The 26601-nt window shown below is 37.9% G+C and overlaps 3 protein-coding genes across 5 annotated transcripts in view; 1 reads left to right on the forward strand and 2 right to left on the reverse strand.

The window, feature by feature from the left end:
* Window positions 1-844: 844 nt before the first annotated feature.
* On the reverse strand, window positions 845-12353 carry L3HYPDH (trans-L-3-hydroxyproline dehydratase). Its single transcript, XM_081049972.1, has 5 exons — window positions 11756-12353; window positions 7944-8113; window positions 5240-5362; window positions 5014-5151; window positions 845-2623 (listed from the first exon to the last, which is right to left on the reverse strand). The coding sequence occupies exons 1-5, from the start codon at window positions 12261-12263 to the stop codon at window positions 2498-2500; spliced, it is 1065 nt and encodes a 354-aa protein (XP_080906098.1). The 5' UTR covers window positions 12264-12353; the 3' UTR covers window positions 845-2497.
* JKAMP (JNK1/MAPK8 associated membrane protein) lies at window positions 11948-26589 on the forward strand. 3 transcript variants are annotated; one of them, XM_081049974.1, is made up of 7 exons: window positions 11948-12540; window positions 14553-14626; window positions 15208-15362; window positions 18078-18284; window positions 20188-20369; window positions 23048-23124; window positions 25031-26589. In XM_081049974.1, the coding sequence occupies exons 1-7, from the start codon at window positions 12537-12539 to the stop codon at window positions 25247-25249; spliced, it is 918 nt and encodes a 305-aa protein (XP_080906100.1). In that variant the 5' UTR covers window positions 11948-12536; the 3' UTR covers window positions 25250-26589. The 3 variants fall into 3 exon arrangements, with proteins under 3 accessions (XP_080906100.1, XP_080906099.1, XP_080906101.1); XM_081049973.1 differs by having other exon boundaries at window positions 12433-12540; window positions 14535-14626; XM_081049975.1 differs by having other exon boundaries at window positions 12443-12540; window positions 14503-14626.
* Window positions 26421-26601, reverse strand: part of CCDC175 (coiled-coil domain containing 175) — a 51756-nt gene continuing 51575 nt past the window's right edge. Inside the window, exon 19 of the mRNA XM_081048974.1 lies at window positions 26421-26556. Coding sequence (XP_080905100.1) covers window positions 26474-26556 — 83 coding nt within the window. The 3' untranslated portion in view covers window positions 26421-26473. The remainder of the gene's footprint in view (window positions 26557-26601) is intronic.

The following is a 26601-nucleotide window of genomic DNA, read 5'->3' on the forward strand; positions in this document are numbered from 1 at the left end:
GGTGACTATTAGATCTGACAGTTAGATCAAGCACAATTTCCAATAAGCAATAAGGCAGAAACCAGATTGCAATAGTTGAAGAGCAAAAAGGAAGATGAGAAAATGTGCCCAATGATCAGAAGCATCCGGAATCTAGAAGCCTAACTACAAAGGAAAGGAAATAGGGGTGACGGCGAGCTAAAACTGGAAGGTGGACAAAGAATGCTTGTGTCGTTTTTGTTTATGACGAGCACATTTCAATACTCAGAGGAAGGAACCAGTGAGGGGAAGGAGGTTGCTTGAAAGAGGTTAATTGATGAAGCAAAACCCTTACCGAGGATGGGAAGGGATAAATGTGAGCAATATTTAGAAGATAGAGTCAACAGGGCTTTGTGACTGATTAGACACATGAAGTAGAGAGGAGGAAGAATTAATTTCCTTAGTGTTTTTGACTCCAAGAGAGATGGGGTGAAGGACAGAAGCAATGAATATTATTGCAAGAGTGTGTCTCGGTTTGGATTAGAATTTAGGAAGATTTAGGCAGTATCTATTTTTTAATGTTCAAGAAATATAACATTTTTATCCAAGTACTATATCCTAGAACAAGCTCCGTCTGTCCTATCTGTAGTGGAGGAAGTATAGTAGGACAATACTGCACTTGGAGTCAGAAGTCTTAGGTTCGCAGCCTTTAATGTGACCTTAGGAGAGTTATTTAATATGTCTGACTTGCATTTCCCTCATATCTGTAAGTGGGATAAAAACAGTGGCACATCATGGGCAGGGCAGAGGAAGTGGTCTGCCCTGGTTCAGTTGATAAGGGGTACACTGTCTGCAGACAATTTAAAAATAATAATAAAATTAACTAAAAGTCAGTCTGGTTTTTATTATCATGTGCTGATAATTCTAACAACATCACTGATTAAAAACTTTCTGCTCTTGGTAGCCATGTGATAATAACACACATTCCATGGTGTACTTCATTAAAATAGAAGGGGTGTGTGTGTGTGTGTGTGTGTGTGTGTGTGTGTGTGTCACATTGTAAAATACTATAAAATGTAACTTTTAAACTATGCATCTTTTTTTCCCCAAATCCATATGACTTGTGAAATTTGGAGAGAAAATAGTGGTCTGTTTTTATTTTTAAACAAAGACTGCAAATCTCCCTAATCTGTAGAAAATTTCTTAGTCATTAGTAAGTTAGTCACTTATCATTGTTGGATAAGTGATTTCTTTACCACAGAATTTGATAGAGAATGAATAGAAAACATAAGTGTTTGTGTAATTAATAGGGAAATCAAGAACATTAACTTTTTAGCCCTTCACTTTGGTCAGGTAATTCAATCACAGACCAAATAACTGGGTCTACAGACTTGCTGGATGACAAAGCCAATTAAAATGAATTAGCTCATTTCTGTATGCTCAGAAAATAAATACAGTTATTTCTTATCTCACAAAAGGACTGAATATTGAGAGCATCACATATTGAATAATTTTTAAATAAATTTTATTAGGGAGTATTGGGGCACAGTGTGTTTCTCCAGGCCCATCAGCTCCAAGTCGTTGTCCTTCAATCTAATTGTGGAGGGCGCAGCTCAGCTCCAAGTCCAGTTGCCATTTTCAAGGGGCACAGCCCACCATCCCATGCGGGAACCGAACCGGCAACCGTGTTGTTCAGAGCTCGCGCTCTAAACAATTGACCATCCGGCTGCCTCTTGAATAATTTTTTAATACTTCATCTTATAATGACTGATAATGATGAATTTTGTTAACAGTCTCAAGAATGCCAATAGTTAACATTTCTTTCATGATTTAAATGGACCTGGCAAGTAGTTGGTACAGTATGAGACTCGTCCTACTGTAGTGATTGATTGATCTCTACTGTGTCCCTTTATTTCAATAATGCAATATACAATCCCTTTCATAGAGCCTTAAAGATATATCAAAAGTCTGATTAGAAGTTGGTCTTCTCACATCAGTTTATGAGACTTCAGTTCCTTGGGACAGGAGCTGGGCTTTGCAGCACAGAGAACATCCCGGCAGCAACTATAACAACATGTACCCAAAGAAGCTGACCTGCCCCACTCCTTCCCGGGCTACGCTGAGTGGTGAGTACTTTATAATAATCCATCTCTCTTACATCCCGCTTAGAGAGAGGGCATTATTTCACTCAAAACTGGAAGACGAAAATAATGAACCTGTAAGAGTCATTGATATAAGGGCTACAATTCAAGTGATTATTCAAAGAGCATTTTAAAACCAAATGTTATAGTAATTACCATAAAGTAATATTTTAAAAGTAATGAGAACTAAGGTTTTAATTTTACCTGATTTGTTAAGAACTAAAAATATATATACAAATATGAGGTATAATGACTAGCCACAGTGTACTATATAAAATTTTATAAAGAATGGAAGTTGGCTTACATGTACAATTTAGATAAAGATTTCCACATAATTCAGAGTAATTACTTAAAGATAATAATTGCTTTAAAAAGAAAGCCCTTAAAAGTCAAAGAAGTCACTTGAGAAGAAATCCATCCCTCAGTGGGTCGTCGTCTTCTATTATAAAACTTGCTGTACCTGTGTAATGGGATTGTCCGGATACCTCCACAATAACACCATGAAAATCACCACAGTTTGCTTCCTGAAAAATGACGTTGAAAGGAGTACAATATCAAAATACTGCAGTCATATTGTATCTGGCCTAAAAGTTGTATTCTTGATTTTTATCATTTTAAAGAAAACCCAAGAGTTAATCAAATAGACAATGAAACAAAAGCAACCTGATCAGATTTGTGTTTTAGATAAGTTTAGCTGTAATGTGGGGAACAAATTAGAGAGGAAAGAAACTAGATACTCAGAATCCTGTTAAGAGGTAACCTTAATTCACTGATTGAATCTAGAGTCACTAGGGTAGTTTTCAGTAAGGATAAGAACAAAATATAGAGATATTTTGGAGGTAGAATTGACAAGCCTGGGGACTGATGTATGTGGGAGGTGAGGAATGGGAATAAGTTAAATATGATCATAGCTTCTAGCTTGGACGTGAAGCTCGATGGGGAATGAGACAGGAAAGGCACATTTAGGAAGGGAGGGAGGGAGAAAAGGCAGGCTTTTTAACAAGCTGAGTTGTGATATCTCTGGGATAATCGTTTCAAGAATACAAGTGTTAGACTCTGGAGAGAAGGCCAGGGTAGGCACAGTGGGAAAGAAGTTTTGGGAGCCACAGCAGGTGGCTGAGACAGCAGGTGGTTGAGAGCTGAAGCTTTATTGGTGGGTGAAATTGCCCAGTGGTGTCAAATTGCAGATCAGATGAGAGGGAAGTTAAGGATAAAATGCTGGGGACCCCTAAATGGAAGGACAGGGAAAGGAGCTGGGGCAGGGAAGTTACTATCAGAGAGCCTGGAAGAGCCCAGAGAGAGGGAAGGAGAGCAGTGCAAGTGAAGATATTCTGACAAGTATGATAATAACTATAAAAGAAATAACTTCACATCTTAACTACAGAGTATCTTTTTATTTTCTAATTTTTAAAAATGAGAATAGTGCTCGCTTCGGCAGCACATATACTAAAAATGAGAATAACTGCAGCTTTAGGTAAAATGTCAGTTATTAGGTTAGGGTACAGTAATTTTATTATCTTTTTGTAAAGCTGCTATAATATAAAGCCTCATTGAAAACTTGCTTTGTCTAATAGCAATATAGTAATGCCTAGCAGCGTGGGGTCTGCTCGGAGAGACCATGTTCCTAAGCTGGCTCCATTACGCACTGTTGGACCTCTGGCAAATGACCTAAACTCTCTAATGCTCCACTATATCTATCATCTGTTAAAAAAGGATGATAACAGTACTGACTCCTAGGATTCTTGGGAGAATTAGTCTGTATGCGAATAAAGTGCTTAGCTTGGAAACTGACACATGACACATAGTGAAGCACCCAATAAATGTTGTAGATTATTATTTTATCTTAAATCTCAGACTTGAAGACAATGTATTCCAAATTTTTGCATACAACACAAATGGTTTAGTATCTCGTAAGATCACTGTATTATATAGGAATCCCTAACTTAAAGAAAATTCAATATTCAGGAAAACCAAACTTTACAAACAGCTATATTAGGATATAAAAATGTTGATTAGGCTAGATTGTTTGCTATGTTAAGGGACTCTTTATGAGTAGATTCATTTACTAGATGTAAATTCATCACCTGCAGTAGATTTCATTTACTCCTATGAGTAAGTTCATTAATTAGCTGTTAGCCCGTTTAAAATTTGATTCCATCACAAAAGTTCTACTTTCCGCAACTTTTACATCTTATCATATAAAATGAAACACACATATAGAATAAAAACAACAGCAAAAAAACCCAAACCCTAATTTAATGGTTCTCAAACATTTTGGTCTCAGGACTCCTTTATACCTTAAGATTTGAGGACATCAAAAAAACAGTTTTTGTTTATGTAGGTTATATCTACTGTTTTGGTAGATATTAAAGATATTTGGTAGATATTAAAGATATTTGTTTACTAATTCATTTAAAAAATAATAAACCCATTACATGTTAATGTAAATAACAAATTTTTGTGAAAGTATCTACCCCCCAAAAAAGAAATTTATTGAGAGAAATGGAATTGTTTTACATAGTTTCAAACCCCTTTAATGCCTGGCTTAACAGAAGACAACTAGATTCTCATATCTGCTTCCGCATGCAGTCAGTTGGGATATCAGGATATCACACATCATATAGCCTCTGGAGAACTACACTGTACACTTGTGAGAGAACAAAGTGAAAAGCAAATAATGTCTTAATATTATTATGAATATAGGGTTGACCTAGTGGACCCAGGGAAAGGATCCTGGGGACCCCCAGGGGTTCCCAAACTATACTTTGAGAACCAATATCCTAGTTGAACAGACATTTTTACAGGCCTGTTTTAAAGTTCTGAGTGCTAAGTGAAGGAACTTACCAGCCAACACATACCTCTTCAGTCTCAAAAGTAACACATTTACAAACGAGAAGCTAAAAGTGTCACTCACCCTCACAGCCTTCCCTGTGAACACTGAGCCAGTTGCACTGCTTTTAAAGGCTCTGGTCTGGTTCAGACCTAGAAGCCCTTTGTGATACTGCAAGGCAATTCGGGCTGTCACTCCTGAGCCGGTAGGACTTCTGTCAACCTGTTTCAGCATAAATGAAGGTGAGCATGTTCACAGGGTTCGAATTCCGTATTGCCTGGGTTTTGTGCCTAAAAATTAGTTTTAATACCTGTTCATCTGCAAACACACAGATGTTGGTGGTTGGTTCCTCACTATAAGAATCTTTTCCATCTGTTAATATAGTTCCATATAGAAAGGCAAGGTCTTCACTATCAGGATGAGTAATTTTAAACTGCAAACAACAAATAATTATCAACCGCATGTAAATATTTTGATCCAAATTTCTTTTAAATAACATGTGGGGCACTCTTAGACATAACTTTTCCATCTTTATCATTTTTAAAATACCTTTTGGGTCCAGGCACTAAATACTAGAAATTATGTCTTTGTCTAGATGTATAAACACAATTTTAGTGGAAGTTGCGATTATACCATAATTTTTAGTCTTTTTAAAGGAAGTTGCCCTGAACATTCCTTTTACTAAAGGAACAGTCCTGTTTGATACACACATACTCCAAACACCACACTCTGAATCACTGACCCCAGGATAACCCATTCCCAGGTTGGCTGTAGCTGTTCAAAGAGGAGGAGGAGGAAGTAATCATAACCTCACTCTCAGGAGCGTAAAGGGGATAATACAGAAAAATCAAGCAATGAGTATCTATGAATACCTCTGATAGACACGAGGATGGTGAGAGGTCATGAGCAAGCAAAAGTTAGAAGGATACAGGAGCTATTAGGCAAGAGAAACAATGGGATGAACAAAAAAGATGTAAAGGATGAAGGCAGCTGGTATCGTGAAAGGCAGCAGATACACACAGAGCAAAGCAGGCACTCACTGACCGGGTAGCTAAGTCACATAGTGGGAAAGCATGGTCAGGCCCAAATGTGCAGTGCTTCCTGTTCTCAGGAGGTCTGGTTGTATAACTTTTCCTGGATTTCTGTAACATCTGATAGTTTGAGATTACTGTAATGCACTGCCACGTGCATCCTCACAGTACATTCTATTGCCACTGACCCGTCTTTTAGAGCAGTTGAATAGATTTGGATTCTTAAAATCCAAAGACTCCACCTGCAACCAAGTTAAAGAGGCCTGCATATTGGATCTTTGTTCTCTGTTGTCCTAAAGCCCCTATGCCCCACCTCCACTCGAGCACCATTCCAGCATCACACTAGTCACAGCTATGCTCCCCCCACTAGGCTGAGCTCCTTGAAGGTGGGCTCTGTTCTTCCTTTGGGTCTCCAGCATCCAGCATAGTATCTGACATACAGTAAGTTCTTGGTAAATGTTAAAAGAATGAATGAATGAAGATTAATTTATATTAACTCCAGCTCCCTCCCCCCCCCACGCCCATGGCCTTTTCCTTTCATTCAGCAGTATAAATGGTCAGAAATTCACGAAGTAGTTCTATTGCCTGATTTATCCCTAACAGAACTTTTCCTCAAATTTTTTTCAGAATCCCTCCTCCTCAATATCCACCCTTAGCAACTTGGGTAAGAAGTTCAAATTTCAATAAAAAGTTCAAAATTACTCCTTCTATTAAGAAAAGGATGCCTTTTCCTCTTAATTTTATTAAAAATAAGGTGAAATTATTTTATGCTAATTGTTAACTCAAACTATTAGCTATCTGCTTAATGGAACCGAAAACTGACATAAATTCAAAGCTTCAAAAGTTACTTTGATAAACTAATTCTCCATATTGGTATTGACAGTACAGGAAAAATGATAATTTAGAACAGGGATATAGTATATATTTTCATTTTGTTATTTAAGTTATATATAAAGTATATTTTAAGTTGGTACAAAAGTAATTGCAGTTTAAAAGGTTAAAAATAATTGCAAAAACCACAAATTACTTTTGCACCAACCTAATATATAAATTATATATAAAGTATATATAAAGTAAAGCCTCAGGTATGTTAAATAGGGCCATAAATAATTATTAATTATGAATAAGTAATTATTAGTACAAGTACATTAGATACTATCTTTCACAATTTTTTTTACTTAGAATAATTATATTTTTATATACTAAAACATTCAAATACTGTATATAGAGTTTTATTTATAGATCCCAAATTCAAGGTAAAATGGCAGACTGGTGTTAGAAATGAAAGAATAGTCTAGACTTATTTTCTAAACTGATTTTATCAGAATAGTTTCCCCAAGCCAAAACTAGAGTTGCTTGAGTACTTACTTAACTTCTTAGCAATATAGGAAAAATTCAATATACAGCAATATAAGAATAGTTAGGAATTATTGTTCTCTGTGAAATAAGAGAAAATCTGATCAGATTTAATGAAATCTATTTTGTAAGCTATATTTTACCTTTACATTCATTACTTTCAAGTTTTTTAGGATGACCACATATAGCAAAGCATATGCAGGTCAAATTAGTGGAATACTATGATACATTTACTATATTTTAAATAACCACAAATTACATTAGTATATGTGTATTATTAAAGTTAATAATAGTTATTATTGAACATTTATTATGGGCCAGGCACTATTCCAAGTCCTGACTTCATTCTTATAACACCCTACAAAGCAGGTATTTCATAATTTCCATTTTACAGATGGAAAACTGAGGCACATGGACCTTATATAACTTGTCCAAGATTACAAAAGTTACATGTGGCAAAGGTAGAACTCACAAGTAGTCTTTCTCTAGAGCCTAAGATTCCAACCAGTACCCTATTCATAGTACAACTAATAATTTAAATATATAAATATTTCATTCTCTGTATAGATATGTAATTTCCATGCCACAGAAGAAGGCTTTTGTTATGATGGCAGTGATTGTACTGACCTGAGCTTTCACTGCTTCTGTCACTGCACTTGCTGCATCCACAAGTTCCCTTGTCTTTGAAGAACAAACATCGAGTCCTAACTTTTTAGCGCTAACAAATGCATAAAATGCGCCACCAAATGCAATGTCCACCACCACCTTTCCATGACCGGGAACTTCCACTGAGAGATCTAAAAAAGATGTGTTTGAGAATAAGTTTGTTTTAGTATTTCAGTAATAAAATTTATAGAATTTTTAATATGTATATTTTTTGGGGGTGCTTCTTCCTATCATGAAAAGGAATGAAACAAAAATCCATCTTCAAAATGAGTAAGCATCAGGTAAATAATAATAGACCTTCAGCTATGTGCATCTTTCTATTTTTAACTTGATGTTTGTATAAGACAGGGGTGTCCAAACTGCCCCCCGCGGGCCAACTGCGGCCCGCAATCCATTTTTAATTGGCCCGCAGCAAACTCCAAAAATATACTTAGTTTACTTAAATAAACCACGTGAGGCAATAGTACTTCACCTCGAGTGAGTGGCCTGGCTGTTTGTGTATTTTACTGCATATGGCCCATGGTGAAAAACATTGAAAAAAGTTTGGACACCCCTGGTATAAGACATACAACATTTGAATGCCATGTTTTTCCTCAATCATACATACATATTTGTTAACTATTCTTAGGATCTTTTCTAGGAAACATCATAGAGGCAGAGAGAGGGAAAACCCGGGGACATCAATGTGTGAAAACTATGAAGGAAAATGTAGGTCCCCTCTCAGACTACTAGGAATGGTTTGAAATAGTGAGGATTGGGGATCCTAGTCACGAATTGGTTTTCTTTAGCTCTAATGTCAAAATAAAATTTAAAAAAAAAGATTTTTCCTATATATTATATCCAAACACTTACTCATTTATGTATTTTCATCTCATGAAAGTATCATGCAGACAAATACTCAGAATAAAGCCATTGTAGAATCACTGATCTTTGCAGTATCCTTTTGCATTTGAGTATTTAATTTAAGTCTCCAACAAACCCAAAGTTTCACTTGAAGGTCAGTTGTTTGAAATCCTGAAATTGTATTTCCAAATGAATGGAGCTGGATGATATTTTGGGACATTAAACCTATTTTCCCCCGTCTCCCATTTTCCTCTCTTCCTCCTCCCCAATTCAAGTGGGCTTGGTGATCACAGCCTCTGGGAGAGGCATATGGCAGGGGAGAAAGCAGGTTATGGAAACCTAAGATCTCAGGGGAAAGAGATTTGTTGGCAAAGGAGTATCCTGAAGAGAGAAATCTGTGAGCAGTGAAATTTCCTGTGGACTGAGAAGAGGCTGAAGGTCCCAAGGGCAGAGGATCCGTGTGGACTTCCTCATAGCTCCACGTGAGGCTTTGGGGTGTGACAGAGGCAGCCACAAGGAAGGGAGGTGGAGGCCAGGGCCGGGCAGGGGCCACACGAATAGGGCAAATGATGCTTCCCCGGTTACCTGTGCAAGCTGAGGACCAAAAGGCCCTCTTCTCCGAGGCCCTGGCTCTTTTCAGAAAACTTTGCTCACATTTATGTCAGGGAAAGGGGCAGCACATGGACGGATGAGGCTAAGTCAACCAATACGACAGGGTGGGGGTCTCAAATTCAGAAACTAAATTCTGAAAAATAAAATATATTTCTTGTATTCCTGAGTTTGCACTCATACAAAGGTACCAGTTACAGGCTAGCCCACAAAGCCCTTTTTACATCAGATGTGTCAAAACACAGCAAATTTATCATCAAACGAGTAAAACATTCCTGTGGAACTTAAACGCAAAACTGAATGAAAACGGTCTTTATCTGGATGCTGGTGGAACATGGAAAGCATGTTTAATGAAAGATGAGGAATTAGACAGAAATGAGCTAAGCTAAGTGTGGCTTTGGTGTCCTCATTTGTAAAACAGAATTGCTGTTCCCTCCCAGAAGGGTTCTTTTGAGAATTCCATGTGATAATGTGTGGGGAGTGCTTGGCAATGTTAGTATTAAAGCCAAAAGTTTAATTTCCAATGGGAATAGGACTCCAGACGATCAAATATTTACACGTCAATCAGCATATTCTCAAAATTTCATTTTAGTTACTCATTCGACAAATATTGACTACCTACTGTTCTAGCATTTGAATACAGTGAACATAACTCAGGAGTTTTCATTTTAGCAGGTGGAGTGGAGATGGACTCAGCAATCCTGAGGTGGGTACTGTTGTCATCATTTTACATCCTCAATGATGACACTGAGGAATAGAATCACGAGGTCACCAAGATGGAGAGGGGCAGAGCAGTGATCTTGATTGAACACTGTCAGTCCACCTCTTTTGCGTCTTTGTAAGTATTTAGGATTTCATTTTCCTAATGACTCCAAGTTACCATTAATGCCCATTGATTATTGCAGTCACACAGTGATGCTCTCAGGAACTACTGTGTTTGCCCGGATGGCTGCGCTAACCACCCTGCACTGAGGTAGTTGGTGTCCCCACCGCCAGATGTCATTTCCCACAAAACATAGAGTGCTTTCCATCTGCTGCTGGGGTGGCCTGGGTAGCCAAGCTACTTAAATAGTTGAGGTTTTTAAGATGCAATCCTAAACATAAACTCCTGTCTCCCTCAAGTGTCCTCCCTATGTGGATGTGACACTCACTGTTCTCTCTTAAAGGGGAGTGGTATCAATTTCCCAAGTGGCATTCTTCATCAACTTGAGTGTTTCAGCTGCCCGAGGTTGGTCTAAGACTAACAAATGCCTGGGCTATTATGGCATCATTTATAATCAAGCTAATCCGGAATCCAGATCCTTGAGGAGGATCAAGATTGAACTAACAGAATTATTCTAATGGCTTGAAGATAGGAAAAGAGGTAATAACCCTATCTTGGCTGGATAAATTAGCTCCCACTCACTTCCAGTCATGATTACTAACGAATCCTCACCGAAAGAATTCAGCCCTTTAGAGGGACCTCCAAGTAAGGATAAAAGTAGTTACAGACAGCTGTTTAACATGACATACAGGCTCTGTGCTAGGGAACCTGCCAAAACCTTTTGAATACTTTGCAGGTTACCTAGACAACTCTAAACTAGCAACCCTACATATTCTGTAGGAATATATACATATATACATATATATTCTAAGTAGTAGTGCATTACATACTCTCACTTAATCCTCACACACAAAAATAACCTCAATGAGATTTAAAATGAAGCATACGCACAGAGAGGTTAAGTAACTTGACTAAGGTTGCACAGCTTTGTGGGGTTGTCAGGATTTGAACTCAGGCAATGTCTGTTCCTGTTTTTAAGTAAGAGCAGCAACATCGTATCTCCACAATTTATAAATTGCTTAGTTCATTCTCATTTAATTCTTACCCCAAGAAGTGGGGAAGCACTTTTTACAGATGAATTTTAGTAATTTGTATTTAGTAACTTGTCAGGGGAAAATAATTCGTCTAGCGAGGGTATTCTGAGCCAGTAGATTGGCTGTTCTTTGATCTTTGACTCTAGCGGACCTTGTTTTATCCAACCATAAAATCTCTAGGAATGCCTGACGAGTAGGTAACGAAGCGATGAGTAAAAGAAATGCGGAATTCTGTACTTCCAAGGCTCTCTCAAGACCACAGGCGGATAGAGCTGCGTGATAATTGAATTGCATACACTGCACAAATCCGTAGGGCTAAGATGCTGACACACATTCGCAGTGATTTAGAATTACCTTTTTATTGATTGCAAAGGCTGTGGTTTGGGTTAGTTGTGTGGCGTGGATTCAGCCAGAAAGTTAGTGTAGTTAGTTTAGGGCTGGGCAGGGAGGGTCCCGCCGGTTACCTGTGGCCAGCGCGAAGGCCGGGACGCTGTGGAAGCGCACCGGACCGCGGCTGCGGCCGCCCTCGCACTCCACGAAGGCGGCCACCAGGCCGCACGGGCAGTGGATGTTGACGCGGACCTCGCCGGCGACGGCAGAGGGCGCTCGCACCAGTCCGAAGTCCAGCGCAAAGCGGCCCAGCGCCAGCACGGCGTGGCCGCACATGGAACTGTAGCCCTCGTTGTGTAGGAACAGGACGCCCAAGTGCGCGTCTGGCAGCTCGCTGGGCACCAGCACGGCCCCGTACATGTCCCGGTGGCCCCGGGGCTCGAACATAAGCCGTCGCCGCACGTGGTCAAGGTGCTGGCGCATGTAGCGCCTCTTGGCCAGCAACGTGGGGCCCGACACCTCCGGACACCCCGCCAGCACGATGCGCAGGGGCTCGCCTCCCGTGTGCATGTCCACCACTGACAACGCCGGCGTCCTCGGGTCGTGCGGTGGCAGCTGGGGCAGAGCCAGCGTGGTCTCCATCGTCCTTGTCCAGGAACTCGACCACCGCTTCGCAGCGCGCGCTTTAAATCCCGAGCCCGCACTCAGCGGGAGAAGGACGGGACGCCAGGCTGCCTCAGGGGGCGGGGCCTCGGAGCCTAGACGAGGACGCGCGAGGCAGGGGCGGGGCTTCCGAGTGGCCTCCCGGGTGACCGGGAGGCGGAGCCGCTGAAGCAGCTTGTGGCCCGGATGTCCGGGCGCTGCGGCGGGGTCGGCTGATCCTGGAGCATCTCCAGGGAAACTTACAAGCGGCCAATGGGTGAGTGGTCACCGGAGCTCGGGGAAGCGTTTGTCTCAGTCCCCGCTTCCCTACGCTGCCGGCTCTGGGCGCGGCCCCGGCGGGCGGCCTCCGGGTAGTGGTTCATCCTCGTCCCTTGCTCCCACCCACCCTCGGGCCGGGCCCGAGACCTTCCCGGGACCGGGGTGGGCTCGGCTCCCGGGGCTGCAGAGGGGAGGCCGGCTGCGCGCTCGGGGAAGTGCCAGGCCTTTGTTGTTCTGTTTGAAACATCACGTCAGTCTGTTTCGATACCTTTGTTTAACATTCGTGAGGATTGACTTCAAAATGTAAAGTGCAGAAAAACAGTAAAGGAAGCCGAACCTAATTCGCCTCCTAACTATTGTCTCCTTCGGCATCACACGTAAATGTATATATAGGGCCCTTCACAAAGGGGCAAGATGGTTGCACAAAAATAGTCAAAAGTTTTAGCTCTCGTTTGCTACTGGCAACGAAAGGGGAAAGGGAACGGACACGGAGGCAGCGTGTTGTTTGCTCGACGAGAAGCGGTTACTTTCACTTTATCCTAGTTTTCAATTTCTCATACTGGTTTTTCAGGCCGTGGGTGTGAGAAACTTGGCGTTGTTTACACGCCAATGTATTTATTAAGCAGCATCTACTCGATGCAAAGCTCGTGCAGAAGAAGCTTCCAGTTCTTTAACTTCTGCCTTCTCAAAGAAAATCTGAAACCCTTTCCATCTATCGGTTTAGAACATTGTAATTACGATTGGTGCAAAAATAAGCGCCAAATAAGGTAAAGAAGAAGCCCGTGGATTTTTTTAAAAAATCAGAAATTTGATAAAAGCGAAAATATTAAATGAGGCATTTTAGTCGGTGCTATTTCTGTTTTTTCTCAGCGACACGAGGAGAAAGAAATCAAAAGTCTACTCGATTTTGAAAGGAGAAAGGACACTGTGTGGACCAGGCAGTCTCTAGATTGAATTCGTGACGAATTTGGGAAGTGATTGTTCAGGAATATTCCTAAAATGTGTAATTTTTCAAGTTAATTCACAGTTGACCCCAGTTGTGTTGGATTTGTTCCATACTAGGTTGTAGGTTCCTTCAGGGCAAGGACTGGGCCATGTTCCTCTGCGGACCTTTCCTGGTCCTAACCAGTGGAATCTGACCACGCGTGTTCACGGAATGAATGAATCCTTGAAGGAAGGGAAACATGTCACTGATGAAAAAAATCCTCCTTCAGTAACTTCTACCTGTTGATGAGGTCAAAGACAATCTGTAGGCCCAGAGTTTTTTGTATAACAAGTTGCTTTTTATTTTCCTCAAGCCTTGAGATCGGGTGTTGATTCCAAGGCAGTGGTGTCCAAATATTGGCCAGTGGGCCAGTGACAGCCTTGATGAAATTTTCACCTGTCCTCTATAAAAATGACAGAAATTAGGACAATGTAATAAGCTTTTTATAAAGGTGAATTTATTTACCTTAAAGGCTTGCCCTTTATTCTGAAATTATGTCCTTTCTGCTTTCTGGTATTAAAATGTGTTCTATTGTAAAAAAAGGTGAAAATAGATTGTTGATGCGGTGGGGCACATGTGTGCGTATGCACACTGAATATCCTGACTGAGCAAAATAGAAAGTAGTGATTCTCTTATAATAAGATTCTCTTATAATAAGTGATTCTCTCTTATTGAAAAACAATGGAATTTCGGAAGTCTAGACCAATGGCTGGCTGGAGCCATTGGAGGCTTGCCAGGTGAGGCTTTGAGTTCTGGGAATAGATCCTGCTTTGTTGGTTGAGGACCTGAATCATAAGAAACGGTACTAACAAGGTTCCAGTGTAACTTTCTGCAGTGTCACAATGTAAAAGGAGAAATTTAGTTTTTAAAATGCATCAAGACTTTTGTCATTATAATTCTTTACTTGAAACTGTGTCGAGATATTTCTGCCAAGTGCTTCAACTATTATTGCATTATTTTTTATAATCACAAAAGATATTACTGTACTGGCATTTGTTTTTAAAAAGCTGTCGATATTCAACCAGCATGCCTTGGACTTTACTGTGGGAAGACCCTGTTATTTAAAAATGGCTCAACTGAAATATATGGAGAATGTGGGGTAAGTCTTAATGTTGCGTGTTATGTCATTTGTAAAATCTTTTTGGTTTTGAAGTATTTTCACATGTAGAATATCTCTTTCCTTCAGTCTACTCGTTAATTTATAAAAGAATGTGGAGGCATTAATAAAATTTTTGTGTTGCATTGTTTGTAATACAGCTCTCTTGACAGTCACAGTTATTAAGTATTTTTAAAACATTTTATAATAATTGTAAAAATTATTCATTTTATTAATGATATAGTACAGTGACTTGGACATCCAAGTAAGTTAACATTACAACTCCAGAACACTTCTTTGCAATTATTTTTATATGATGTTAATAACTAGGTTTTTTATGTAACATTAATGAACTATTTTAGTAACTTAGTAAAAGGAATCCTTTAGGAGCATTATACAGAGATAGGCAAATACAATGTAGATTTCTTTTTATTTTACTTACGCTTTCTCTTTTTTATTTCTAAAAGATGTACATGTAAACATGTTTAACCAGAAATGGGACATCTTATAGAATGATGTTTTGGCGGGGTGTTGATGTTCTAAAATAATATCTGTACATAGAATATCATTTTTACATATTATAGGTGTGTCCAAGAGGACAGAGAACAAATGCACAGAAATATTGTCAGCCTTGTACCGAGTCTCCAGAACTTTATGATTGGCTCTATCTTGGATTTATGGCTATGCTTCCTCTTGTCTTACACTGGTTCTTCATTGAGTGGTACTCGGGGAAAAAGAGGTTAGCACTTTGAATATATCTGGATGGACTGATGTTGGAATAATTATCAGTTAGAAGACTTTATCAAGTAATTGTATTTCTGTTGTTTTAAAAACAGTAAACATGTTTTTGCTTTATATTCTGATTACATTGTGGCAAGAAAACTTAAAAGATAGGGCATGCCTCAGTAATTATTAAGGGAAGTATATTATATCTATTTTACTCTAAATGATCTTGAAGGAGTATTTTTTTAATTTCCCAATTATAATCTTTATTAGTTTTCTACAAAAAATTGCTTATGACAACAAAGTTTATTGTTCTAGAACAAATGCTTTGTAGTTTAATACTATTAATCTAGTATAATGTAGTTAAAATGGTATAGCTGCAACTTAATTATGAAAACTTATACTAACACATTACATCAACAAACATTTATTGAGCACTATGTTTTATGTTTAGAAGATGAAGAAGCAGGAGCCTACTGTCTGAGGCTAGACCAGTGTTTCTCAACCTCTTTTTCACTGGCACCTTAAAGAGCCTTTATAAATACCTTTTCCCCCTAATTCTATCTACCCCATGAAATTTTAATATCACAGACATACTGTTTATGGGTTTATGTAGTGTATGTATATATGTACTTCATATATAAAAAAGTGTAAGAGTGTTTTATCCCCAAGGACCAGTTCTGGCCTCCTTGAGAGTGGTATCACCTACTGAGAATGCACGGGCTACATAATAATCAAAACTTTCCTTGCCTTCCCCAGCGTTTAGTATTAAGTTTGTTTTTCTTTCAAGTCAGGGCAGAGATAGGCAGAAATAGCATATTTTTATACAATGTAGTCAGAAACTGTGATTGTTATGTAATTTGTATTTACATACTTTATAACTTTTTAAATAGACTCATTTGACAATCTTTAGGGATGTTTCTGCAATGTGCCAGGTGCTAGACTAGGTTGCGGGATTCAGAGATGACTGAAGTGTAGGCGCTCGCAGTCCAGCGGAGGAGATAGGCACACGTGCACAGTATGTGTGAGGTTCTATGATAGAGGTATGTAGAGTTTTGAGGCTGCATGAAGAAGGAAGAAATTAGTTTTGCCTTCTCAAATAGGGCAGTGTCACAGAAGAAAAAGCTGACTTTAAGCTGGACTTTGAAAAATGAGTAGTTTTTGATAGAAGAATTGAAGACAGAGTCTGTCAGACATAAGGGGAAAGATGTGCAAAAGTATAGAGGCGGAGAAAGAGTTCAGTATAGTCACAAAATGAGAGCTGACGGTGCTGTGGGAAACAAGGACTAAATGAGTCCAGGATATAAAGAGGCTGGGGAATCTTAGGAAATGTGCGTAAGACCTGGGGATAGCCCCAGAGCTGATGTTGAAGGGTACAGTTTGCCAGATGAGGGAATGTGTTTTGAGGTGGAGTGTGAAACGTGCTCACGTGTGGGGCGTTAAGAAAGTAATTTAGCATGGCCAGGAGATGGGGAAGATAATGCTTCTGAGGACTGTTTCTCCTGAAAGGCAGATGGGCCTCACTGAAGTAGTGTAATAAGGGGAATTTTAGCATCAGATTTCATTTTGTAAACATTACGTGGTTGACTGCAGATGGATTGAAAGGGAGCGTGATGGGAAAGAGATCAGTAAGAAGGTTAAAACAATGGCAAGAAAGGATAAGGTTGGAATTTTGCTTCTAAAAATATGAATTCGATAAGCAAAAGAGTGGATCATACAGTATGAAAGTGTAAATGTTTCTTTGTGTGTTCAGTGTTTTCATCTGTGTAACATGGTACTGGAGTTCTCCTTCCAATGACATGGGCTAATTAGGAGCTCCAAGTGATCTTCCTGCATGAAATAACTGAAGTCTGTGAAAGATATACTATTAAAGACATTGCTGGTCTCACTGGAGTTAAGGGAGCGCTCCAAGACTCTTCTTTTTCAGAAAACAAACAAATCCCCCCTGAGCTGGGGCCTGACTAGGGATGGGAGGGTTGCCTGAGGTTAATTGCCGAGAGCAACAGTACTATTTGGATGCTGAATCATGGGCAGCCATTGCTAAGCCTAGAGGAATGGTAGTGGTGGGCATGGCTGCCGTGAAAAGCAGTAGATCCTCTTTGCTGGAAAGCTTCCCCATTCTCAAGTTAGGCCCATAAGACTCTCTTGTTCATTAGGATCATAATCTGTGATTAGTAAATAAAATCAGCGCTATGACTGAGAGTTGGTAGTCATAACAAACAATATATTTTTATGATCCTAAAGGACTAGGTATAGTGGACTTTTATTTACAGAATATATAACTCTTATCTTTATAATACTTAAAGAAATAAAGGATGCAGTCACAAGAATCTCCAGTCAATAAGAGAGTATTAGGAAAGAACAAATAGATTTGGTTAAAAAAAAAAAAAAGGAACTTTTAGACATGAAAATTTATGCTTGTCAGAATTTAAAAAAGTGGTAGTTCAATTAGCAGAATAAACAATTAAAGATAGAATTAGTGAATTAGAAAAAATATATGTACAAAGAAATAACCGAAGGCAGCACAGAGGAGATAGAAAATAAGAGATGCAGAGCATAGAATGAGAAGCTATAATATGTATCTGTACTACCTACTTAGAATATTTTTAGTTTCAGGATTTATCAGTTAAAATTTCTTTTTAGAATTTGTATCTTGAATCATATTCAAATTTTATTAAAAACCAGTTAGCACTAAAAATTTTCTGGTAATGTGATTCCGTTTTTTTACTAGTTCCAGTGCACTTTTCCAACACATCACTGCGTTATTGGAATGCAGTATGGCAGCTATTATCACCTTACTTGTGAGTGATCCAGTCGGTGTTCTTTATATCCGTTCCTGTCGAGTATTGATGCTTTCTGATTGGTACACAATGCTTTACAACCCAAGTCCAGATTACGTTACCACAGTGCACTGTACTCATGAAGCTGTCTACCCACTGTAAGTATTTACTTAGACTTAAGATTATTTGTTGAAAAATGATAATTATAGACATCGCTTAGTGTCAACAGATTGGTTGAGCATTGTAAAATGTCTTCTAGGCACTGGGGGGAGATATACAGAAATGATTTTCTTCTCTTAAGGGATACCTGACCTGGCAGGAGGAAATAAAAATACATCTCGGTATAATAAAAGTGAAAGTTTTTTGTGTTGGTGTTGAAGTGTGTATAAACACTTATAAAATAAGCCATATATGTTTCTTAAAAAGGGAGTTATAATGAAAACCTTCTTGATAAGCAACAAAGAAGCAATATCTGGTATACAGGAAAAGAGCATGGACTTTGGAGCTAAAAACAGGCTTGAGTTTGAATCCTAGGTCTGTTAGTTGTTGCGTTAACTGGAGCATGTTAAGAGCTTCTTGTAACTCAGTTTTCCCATTGGTAAAATGGGAATGATGATCCCTTACAAGGAGATCATGCCACTACTGCCAGAAATAAAAAAGAAATTGATAAAGCCAACTATATTAAAATTTAGAACATCCATTTATAAAAATAAATAATAAAGAAAGTGAAAATTCAGCCCACAAACTGAGAGGAAGACATTTGCAACATATTTAACAAAGCAGAATGGACAAACGATGGAATGGTCACGTGGTAGAATATTATCCAGCTATGAAAATGACTGGACCTCAGTGTGATAAATAAATGTGTACATATCAGATACAGTGCAGTGCCTTACATATAGGAAGCACCTAATAGTAGCTGGAATTATTCAAGTGCTTGGGTTAATGTTCTTTCTTTTTTGTTTTTTTGGGTTTTTTCCCCAAATAAATGTTTGTCATTTCCATCGGAATGTTTTGTTTTAAAAATACCAAATTCGTAAGATTCTTTATTATTCCAGACTACTTCATTTTTTGCATTTCTGTAAATTGTTAGTGTTCATTTGATGTGGTTTTCTTGGTAAAGGTATAATAGAGGAATCTGGTATTTATGTTCTTATAGCAAGTTTTCATCACATATTATGCTCGGTGAAATCGCCCTTTTTGAGCAAGTTATTAATAGTACTAAGCATCAAAAATACATACGTAAAAAGGTAATTTAAAAAAAATAAGATCCAGGGCAGCATTTCATATGTTGCTCCCCGGCATATGTCATCAGTATGGCTCAAATAAACTTTTATAAAAATTCAAAAAAATAATAAGATCCAGATATAAAGATACGAATCTCTTTTCCACCTGCCTACTTTTAAGGACTACAAATTATTTACTTCATGTGTATATAGTCTCTCTCTGTATCTCTTTGTCTTTCTCTGTATGTACATATATATGACTACCATTTATATATAAAAGGCTGATGTGTCCTCTATTGATTTCATAGAGCTATACCCTCTGCTTCAATTAATGAAATAATGGCAGCATGGTAGTCCAGCATGAATGTACTATAAAATGTAATCAGTTTTCTGTTGTTGAATGTTTATTTTCTTCCCAAGTTTTCTTTATTATGTGATCTAATAAAACCTCTGTTTGTAAAGTGTTTTATATATCCCAATTATTTCCCTTTGATAAATTTCTACAAGTATGTTGGTGCAGTTTTTGCAGTTATTTTTAACCTTTTAAATCGCAATTACTTTTGCACCAACCTAATAACATTGCTGGATCAAAGGATATAAACATTTTTACGATTGTGGATACACATTTCCACACTGCCTCCTAGAGAGGAACCAGCATGCACTTTGCAGCAGCGTGTAGGAGTCTTTTTGGCTCACCTTTCACCAATATGAATATTTAATGGGTAGATTTAATATATTTTTTTAAACCTTGTATAGGATCTTTGATTTAAATGATCGATGATAAAATATTTTTAAAAATATTTTTGATAATGCACTTCCTTATTTGATTTTACAGCTACACCATTGTATTTATCTATTACGCCTTCTGTTTGGTGTTAATGATGCTGCTCCGACCTCTTTTGGTAAAGAAGATTGCCTGTGGCTTAGGGAAGTCCGACCGGTTCAAAAGTATTTATGCTGCACTTTATTTCTTCCCAATTTTAACTGTGCTTCAGGCAGTTGGCGGAGGCCTTTTATGTAAGTTTGATGGGTAAAGTCAATCTAATATATTTATTATTGTATGTGATAAACAATATTTTCTCTGAGTATAATTATGGGGCTTTTTAAAATAGTTCTTTTTTTTAATCCTTGCAAATAAACCATATATATATATATATATATATATATATATATATATGAAGCTATATACATATATATATGTATATATATGTAGCTTCAACAATATATATATATATATAGCTGAAACATATAATAAGCCTTATTAAAAAAATCATGGGTTTCTTGGGATGGAATAGATATCCTCAAGAAATCAGGGCAGCTAATCAAAACTGATTTCTATTTAGAGAATACTTTGTATTTGAAACTTATAACCTAAATAGGAAGATTTTTAAAACTTGAGTATAAATTAGAAAACAAAAACTGGTTTTTGCATACAATATATGGAAATTACTCTTGATAATGTATGCTAGTTACCATTAAGTAAGGTCTTAGATTTCTAAGTTCCTTTATGAAATATTTTAGATACAGTAAAAGAATCTTCATCATATTCTTTATTTTAATATAGCCACTCATTCCTTTGTTCAGCAACCATTTAGACTGAACCATGACTCAAAAGAAGAATAAGAAAAAGTTGATGTTAACGGGCTCATGTGCTACTAGGAAAGCTACAGGTAGCTGAGAGAACATAGCGTGATACTTTGAAAATGTGACATTGACCATTGTAAGGATGTTAGAGACCATCTTTTACATGTAGTCCACAGCGTACGGAGGGCAAGCCTTCTGGCCTAAAAGAACCAGGCAAGACTGGGCATCATTATGCAAGTCATAGCTTGGTAATGAATTTGGATCAAGATGAAGGTTGTGCTTTGAGAGTAAGACCAAGGGAAGAGGACATTGGAGGCTAGGCAGGGGTTTGGTAAATTAATCCAAGGAGACTGCAGACACTTGCTTCCTTCATCGTAGCTGCCTTTTTGAAAAACGCCTTTTCCCACACTGAGTGTCTTCAGAGCATACTCAAAACACATTCACACAGGGAGGAGTGAGGAGTTATTATTCATTTGCACTACGTACAAACCTATGCTGTCCACTGAGATTAATCACACAGGGCATCATACCAACTCGTAATATGATGATGTTGAAAAAAAAAGAAAGTAGGTAAGTTTTGATTTGTAGCGGGTGTTCAAACAAGAAATTTTTTCTCCCAGTTCTGTAGAATGGGAAGTTCAAGAGGAAGGTGCCAGCAGAGAGCTCACTGTGTCCTTGTGTGGCAGGAGAGCTCTGGGGTCCCTTCTACAAGGACACTAATTGCATTCAGGAGGGCTCCCTTCCTCATGACCTAATCATCTCCCAAAGGCCCCACCTCCAAATACCATCACATGGGGCGTTGGGATGTCAGCAGAGAATTTGGGGAGGCACAAACACTCAGTCTATAACAAGGGAATATAAAAGTCTGAGCAAAGTAGAGCAGCAAGAGACTTCTGGTAGTTTCAGATACTGGGGTGTAGGGAGAGAGACCCTGGGAATTATTAGGAAGATGTCCGTGACAGACTTTTGCCTGCTTGGAAGTATTATTGAAGCCAGTTTTTCAGTGTCGTCTGCATCTGAACGACCAGGCACTAAAATGCAGATTGCCAGATGCCACCACCAGACCTACTGGCTCAAAATCTCAAATTGTTTGAGACCTAGAATAAGACCACTCTAAATCCTGCCATGAGCCAGGACCACCTACTCCTCACGTTTGGGCCTTGTTAAGAACTTCCTCTTCCTCCTTTTCACCTTAGGCTGTTTACTACCAGACCTTAAATTTGTTTCATTAGCAACAGTTTTTCAGTTATTCATAAATTAAGTGTGATTTTTTTTTTTTTTTTGGAATGGCTGGTTGAGGAGTTAATCACTGCCTATGAAATAAAAGTTCTAAATGTCAAACAAGGCATTCAGTTATTTAGTAAGTTGGAATCTGGCCTTTATAGATAATTCAGAATTTCTGGCTTCTGCATCCTGAATTAACATTAGAAATTGTTCCAAATGGATTTCACTGCAGTATAGAATGATTAACGGTTTCATAAACTGAAGTGAATTGTTTAAAAATAATTACACAAGAAATAATACAAGGTATTTTTTCTCAATTTGTCCATTTGTTGTAGTGTGCTATAAAGAGAAAGGTGGCATTGTTTAAGAAAAAAAGTTTTACTTAAACTATTATTACTGTACCGTATTTGAAGTACATCAGTCCCCCCCTTGTCACGGTTTCACATTCCATGGTTGCAATTACCTGCAGTCAACAGTGGTCCGAAAACATGAAATGGAAAATTCCAGAATTAAACAATTCATAAGTTTTAAATTGCGAGCCTTTCTGAGTAGTGAGATGAAATCCACTGTCCCTCTCCATCCCTGGGGCATGAGTCACCCCTTCATGCAGTGTATCCACACCGTGTACATTCCCCACTCCAGCTGCGGAGCTGGGTAATGGCAACAGAGACTGTGTAGTGCGAAGCCAAAGACATTTCCTCTCTGGCCCTTTACAGAAAAAGCTTACTGACGCCGCCTTTGGGCAATAAAGCTTAAAAGTCCCTCACAGAACTGGTTGAGAAAGTTTTCAATTATGGTGAGAATTATACTGTTTGCAGTTTTTATTTTGATAGCTTATTCAGAAAATGTGCTTAATTTTCAACATTATACGAATGTTTGCTTTTCAGATTATGCCTTCCCATATATCATATTGGTATTATCTTTGGTTACTCTGGCTGTGTACATGTCGGCTTCCGAAATAGAGGTAGGACGTCTTTTTTCCTTTGTTAAAGATTTTTTAAATAGATTTGACAATTGAATAGGACCACAGTATAAATGATATGACATGGTACAACTGATTTAGCTATTCTTGGCTCATTGATGTCACTCAGTCAGTAGCTTTTAGCTCAGTGGTTATGTTTATGAAAGGTTGTATACTGGACTTGATTTTCCTGAGAAATTAGTGGATTAGTCAGGCTCCACTATCCAGTGTTTTGGAGGGGAAAAAATCATTTCACATAATTTACCCATAGAAAATATTTAATTATTGAGATGTTGAAACTTATTAACACCACTTTGAGGGAAACATAAAAATGCATGATTGTATATAGAACGAATTTTACACCTTATGTCACAGTGGCAATACCATCATCAATAATTCTGTTGTACATTCTCCACCCTTCTATATTTTGTCCCCAATTTTATTTTCTTGATTCTGGATGTTTCCTTTTGCCCTCTCATATCTATAATATTTTGGTAATTTGGAAATCACATGAATACGAACATTAATTCTGACACTGTTTCTGTTTGTAGATGTCCATTTAGTGCCTCTAACTTTTTAGTATTTCAGTGGAAAGCCACTGTTCGAACTCTTTATTGTGAGGCTGCACTCGAAAGGAATAAAAGTGCCTTAGTCGTCTTCCATCGTATCCTTGCCAATCTAGTGCCTGTGCACTGTCTTCAGCTGCCCACGATGGTTGACACGGGCTTTCTCATAATTCTTAACATCAAAAAAGCTCAACCCAGAGGAAGTAAGTTGTTATAACATCAAAAAAGCTCAACCCAGAGGAAGTAAGTTGTTAACTATTTCAGCGCGCTCGCTGCTGATGCTCCTTTTTGTGTTAAATTAGTGAGAGCGACAGGAAAAGACTTAGGTAGAATAATAGTAGAGGAACTAGACAGACTATTTTGTGGTGATCATTCAAATGTTTCCATATGTATACTATCCTCTTTTCTTCACTGTCATCTTTAATCAACATTGCAATATGTTTAATCAAAGAAGATAAATTAGTTTGGGCACATTTATCAACTCTAGGGAAGGATTTGAGAGGGGAAATGATTGGATATTTGAATAAAATGAAGTTTTAAAATTTTTGTTTACTACGCATGACTACTGTAGATAGTCGTTATATTAGTTCGAAACTTGTTTCTCTGTGCCTGGGAATCTCTCCTATATGAAACATTCCTCATGTACTTCAATTAGCAGTCTATCCATAAGTCAGAAATAGGGAGCTGCGTCAGGAAAAGATAGCTTTAGGTGAGTTGATGAGCCATTTAGGAAGAGAAAGTTGGTAACCTAATGCAAATCACATTTTAGTATGTTTATTATTAGCGCATTTAGATATTACTTTTCTAATAATTTGTTCCTTGTAATTTCTGCACATTATGGAGCTGTATTAAAGATTAAATGGAAATTAGAGTAGTCGCATGTCCTTTCTGCTCCCTTTTGAGTATCCAAGCAGCAGACTCCAGGAATGCTAGAGCTTAAGGCACTTGGGTGTATGTACCTCCTATTTTTCACCTGTAGACTCAGCTGCAGGGGATCAGGGCAGGAAGAAGGCCCATGACGTGGAGTTCCCTTCATGCCATGTCTGCCAGAAGAAACTAGGGTTCCCAGGGTTGAATGGTGGTGTAAACTTGAACTTAGAGACATGGGCTCCTGTCCTTGCTGCCTCTTGAGTGCTTGCGTGGCGTAGGAAGCCTCAGTTTTCCCGTCTGTAGAGTGCAGTGGCTGGAGTGAGTGATTTCTTAGGACCTTTTTAGCTCAAACATTTTATGATTCTGAGGTTATGATTTTGTATGAAAACAAATAACACATCTTAATACATTATCTAGCTGATTCATCCGGATAATCTGTATTTCTCTTTTCTTTCTTTTATAAAATTATATAGAACTGCTATGATCTCCTGGTTAGGAAGAAAAGACTCATTGTTCTCTTCAGCCACTGGTTACTTCATGCCTATGGAATAATCTCCATTTCCAGAGTTGATAAACTCGAGCAAGATTTACCCCTTTTGGCTTTGGTGCCCACACCAGCCCTGTTTTACTTGTTCACTGCAAAATTTACTGAACCTTCACGGATACTCTCAGAAGGAGCCAATGGACACTGACTATAAAATGCCAAAAAAACAAACAAACAAAAACCCAAGAAGTATTCTTAATAAAAAAGGAAAGAAAGAAAACAATGTATTTGTACTCTTCTGTCATACTTGGGAATAAGACTGTCAGTATATCTTAATGTTTTTGGTTACTTTGTTTGGTTTTGTCTCTGATTTAAGAGACTTTATGGTTAGACTTGGAAAATACAAAATAATACTTTTACATAATCTAATATATGATACACTTATAGCACACTATTATATGACACTAGAAACCTGTTAGGAAGCACTTGCCTCTCACAACAATTCATTCTTTAGAGCAAAATCATGTTTCTGTGTACCTAGCAGTGTGTTGTTTCCATTTTTGTTAAGAAAAACTAACAAGTATAATCTGAAATCGTTCGCATTGGCACGTTGGGTTTCAGTTTGTTTGTCAAGTATACTGCATTATAAACACATGTGGGGTCTGATAGCAAACATGGAAATAAAGTATGTTTTTTGTTACCTATTTATTTTCACCAATACAGTATTTGATCTATTACCAAAATAGAGGATAATTTATATATAACAGGTTTTCTGTTTACCGGTAGTTTGGTTGAAAATACCTTCAGATTATTCCTGTTCCTATAAAGAAAAACAATAACGAGAAGCTTAACTACAAAAAGTCTCAAATGTTCTGGCATTTGTATTTTGCCACACTAATTGTGGAAACTCAAAATATTATGTAGTAAGATTAGTGTCTTTTTATCAAATGAATCAATACATGTACTCACATATTCCCTTTTACATCTCATTTTTTAAGGATACATACACATGCCATACTTTTGATCCTGAGACACATTTTTTTTTCACATTGTGACATCTCTGAATTAGGCTGCATCTTACAGTTGATGGCTTCTTAGATTTAACAACATACAGAATATATACAGCATGTAAACATTTGTTGATATGTGTGCTGCTTGATTTTTGTGCTCTGAAGAGTTCAGGAGACTTATGGTTGCAACCATGGAAGCAAGATAAGATTTTTTGCACTTAACCTGATAATGTGACCATGTTTATCCATTTGTATTGTTTAGAAGGTTATTTACTGATACTGCTATTGGTGAGGGTTGCACGAGTTTGTTAAATCTCAAAGTTTAAGACTTATTAACAGTTGTAAATTATGAAAGCACTCACTTTTTCTGTAGTTTTGGTTATGCCTCTTGAATTCACAGCAGTTGTATCCTTGAAGTTAGGTTAGTTTTTCTTTGTTAATGTGTTTTTCACGATACATTTAACCATTGGGAAATGGACTTTTTTGATATGTTTGTTCTTCTTTTCTGTAGAAATAAAAACAAAATATAAAAATTTTACATGTATCTCAC

Source organism: Rhinolophus hipposideros, assembly GCF_964194185.1.
Source record: "Rhinolophus hipposideros genome assembly, chromosome: 5".
In the NCBI taxonomy this organism is placed as follows: domain Eukaryota; kingdom Metazoa; phylum Chordata; class Mammalia; order Chiroptera; family Rhinolophidae; genus Rhinolophus; species Rhinolophus hipposideros.

Coding starts and splice junctions, on each gene's coding strand:
- JKAMP (XM_081049973.1), top strand. Junction 15,363..18,077: donor TGGTACTCGGGGAAAAAGAG/GTTAGCACTTTG, acceptor TTTTTTTACTAG/TTCCAGTGCACTTTTCCAAC. Junction 18,285..20,187: donor CATGAAGCTGTCTACCCACT/GTAAGTATTTAC, acceptor TTGATTTTACAG/CTACACCATTGTATTTATCT.
- L3HYPDH (XM_081049972.1), bottom strand. CDS start 12,263: ATGGAGACCACGCTGGCTCTGCCCCAGCTGCCACCGCACGACCCGAGG. Junction 8,114..11,755: donor GGCCTTCGCGCTGGCCACAG/GTAACCGGCGGG, acceptor CATCTTTTTTAG/ATCTCTCAGTGGAAGTTCCC. Junction 5,152..5,239: donor GTGTGTTTGCAGATGAACAG/GTATTAAAACTA, acceptor ATGCTGAAACAG/GTTGACAGAAGTCCTACCGG.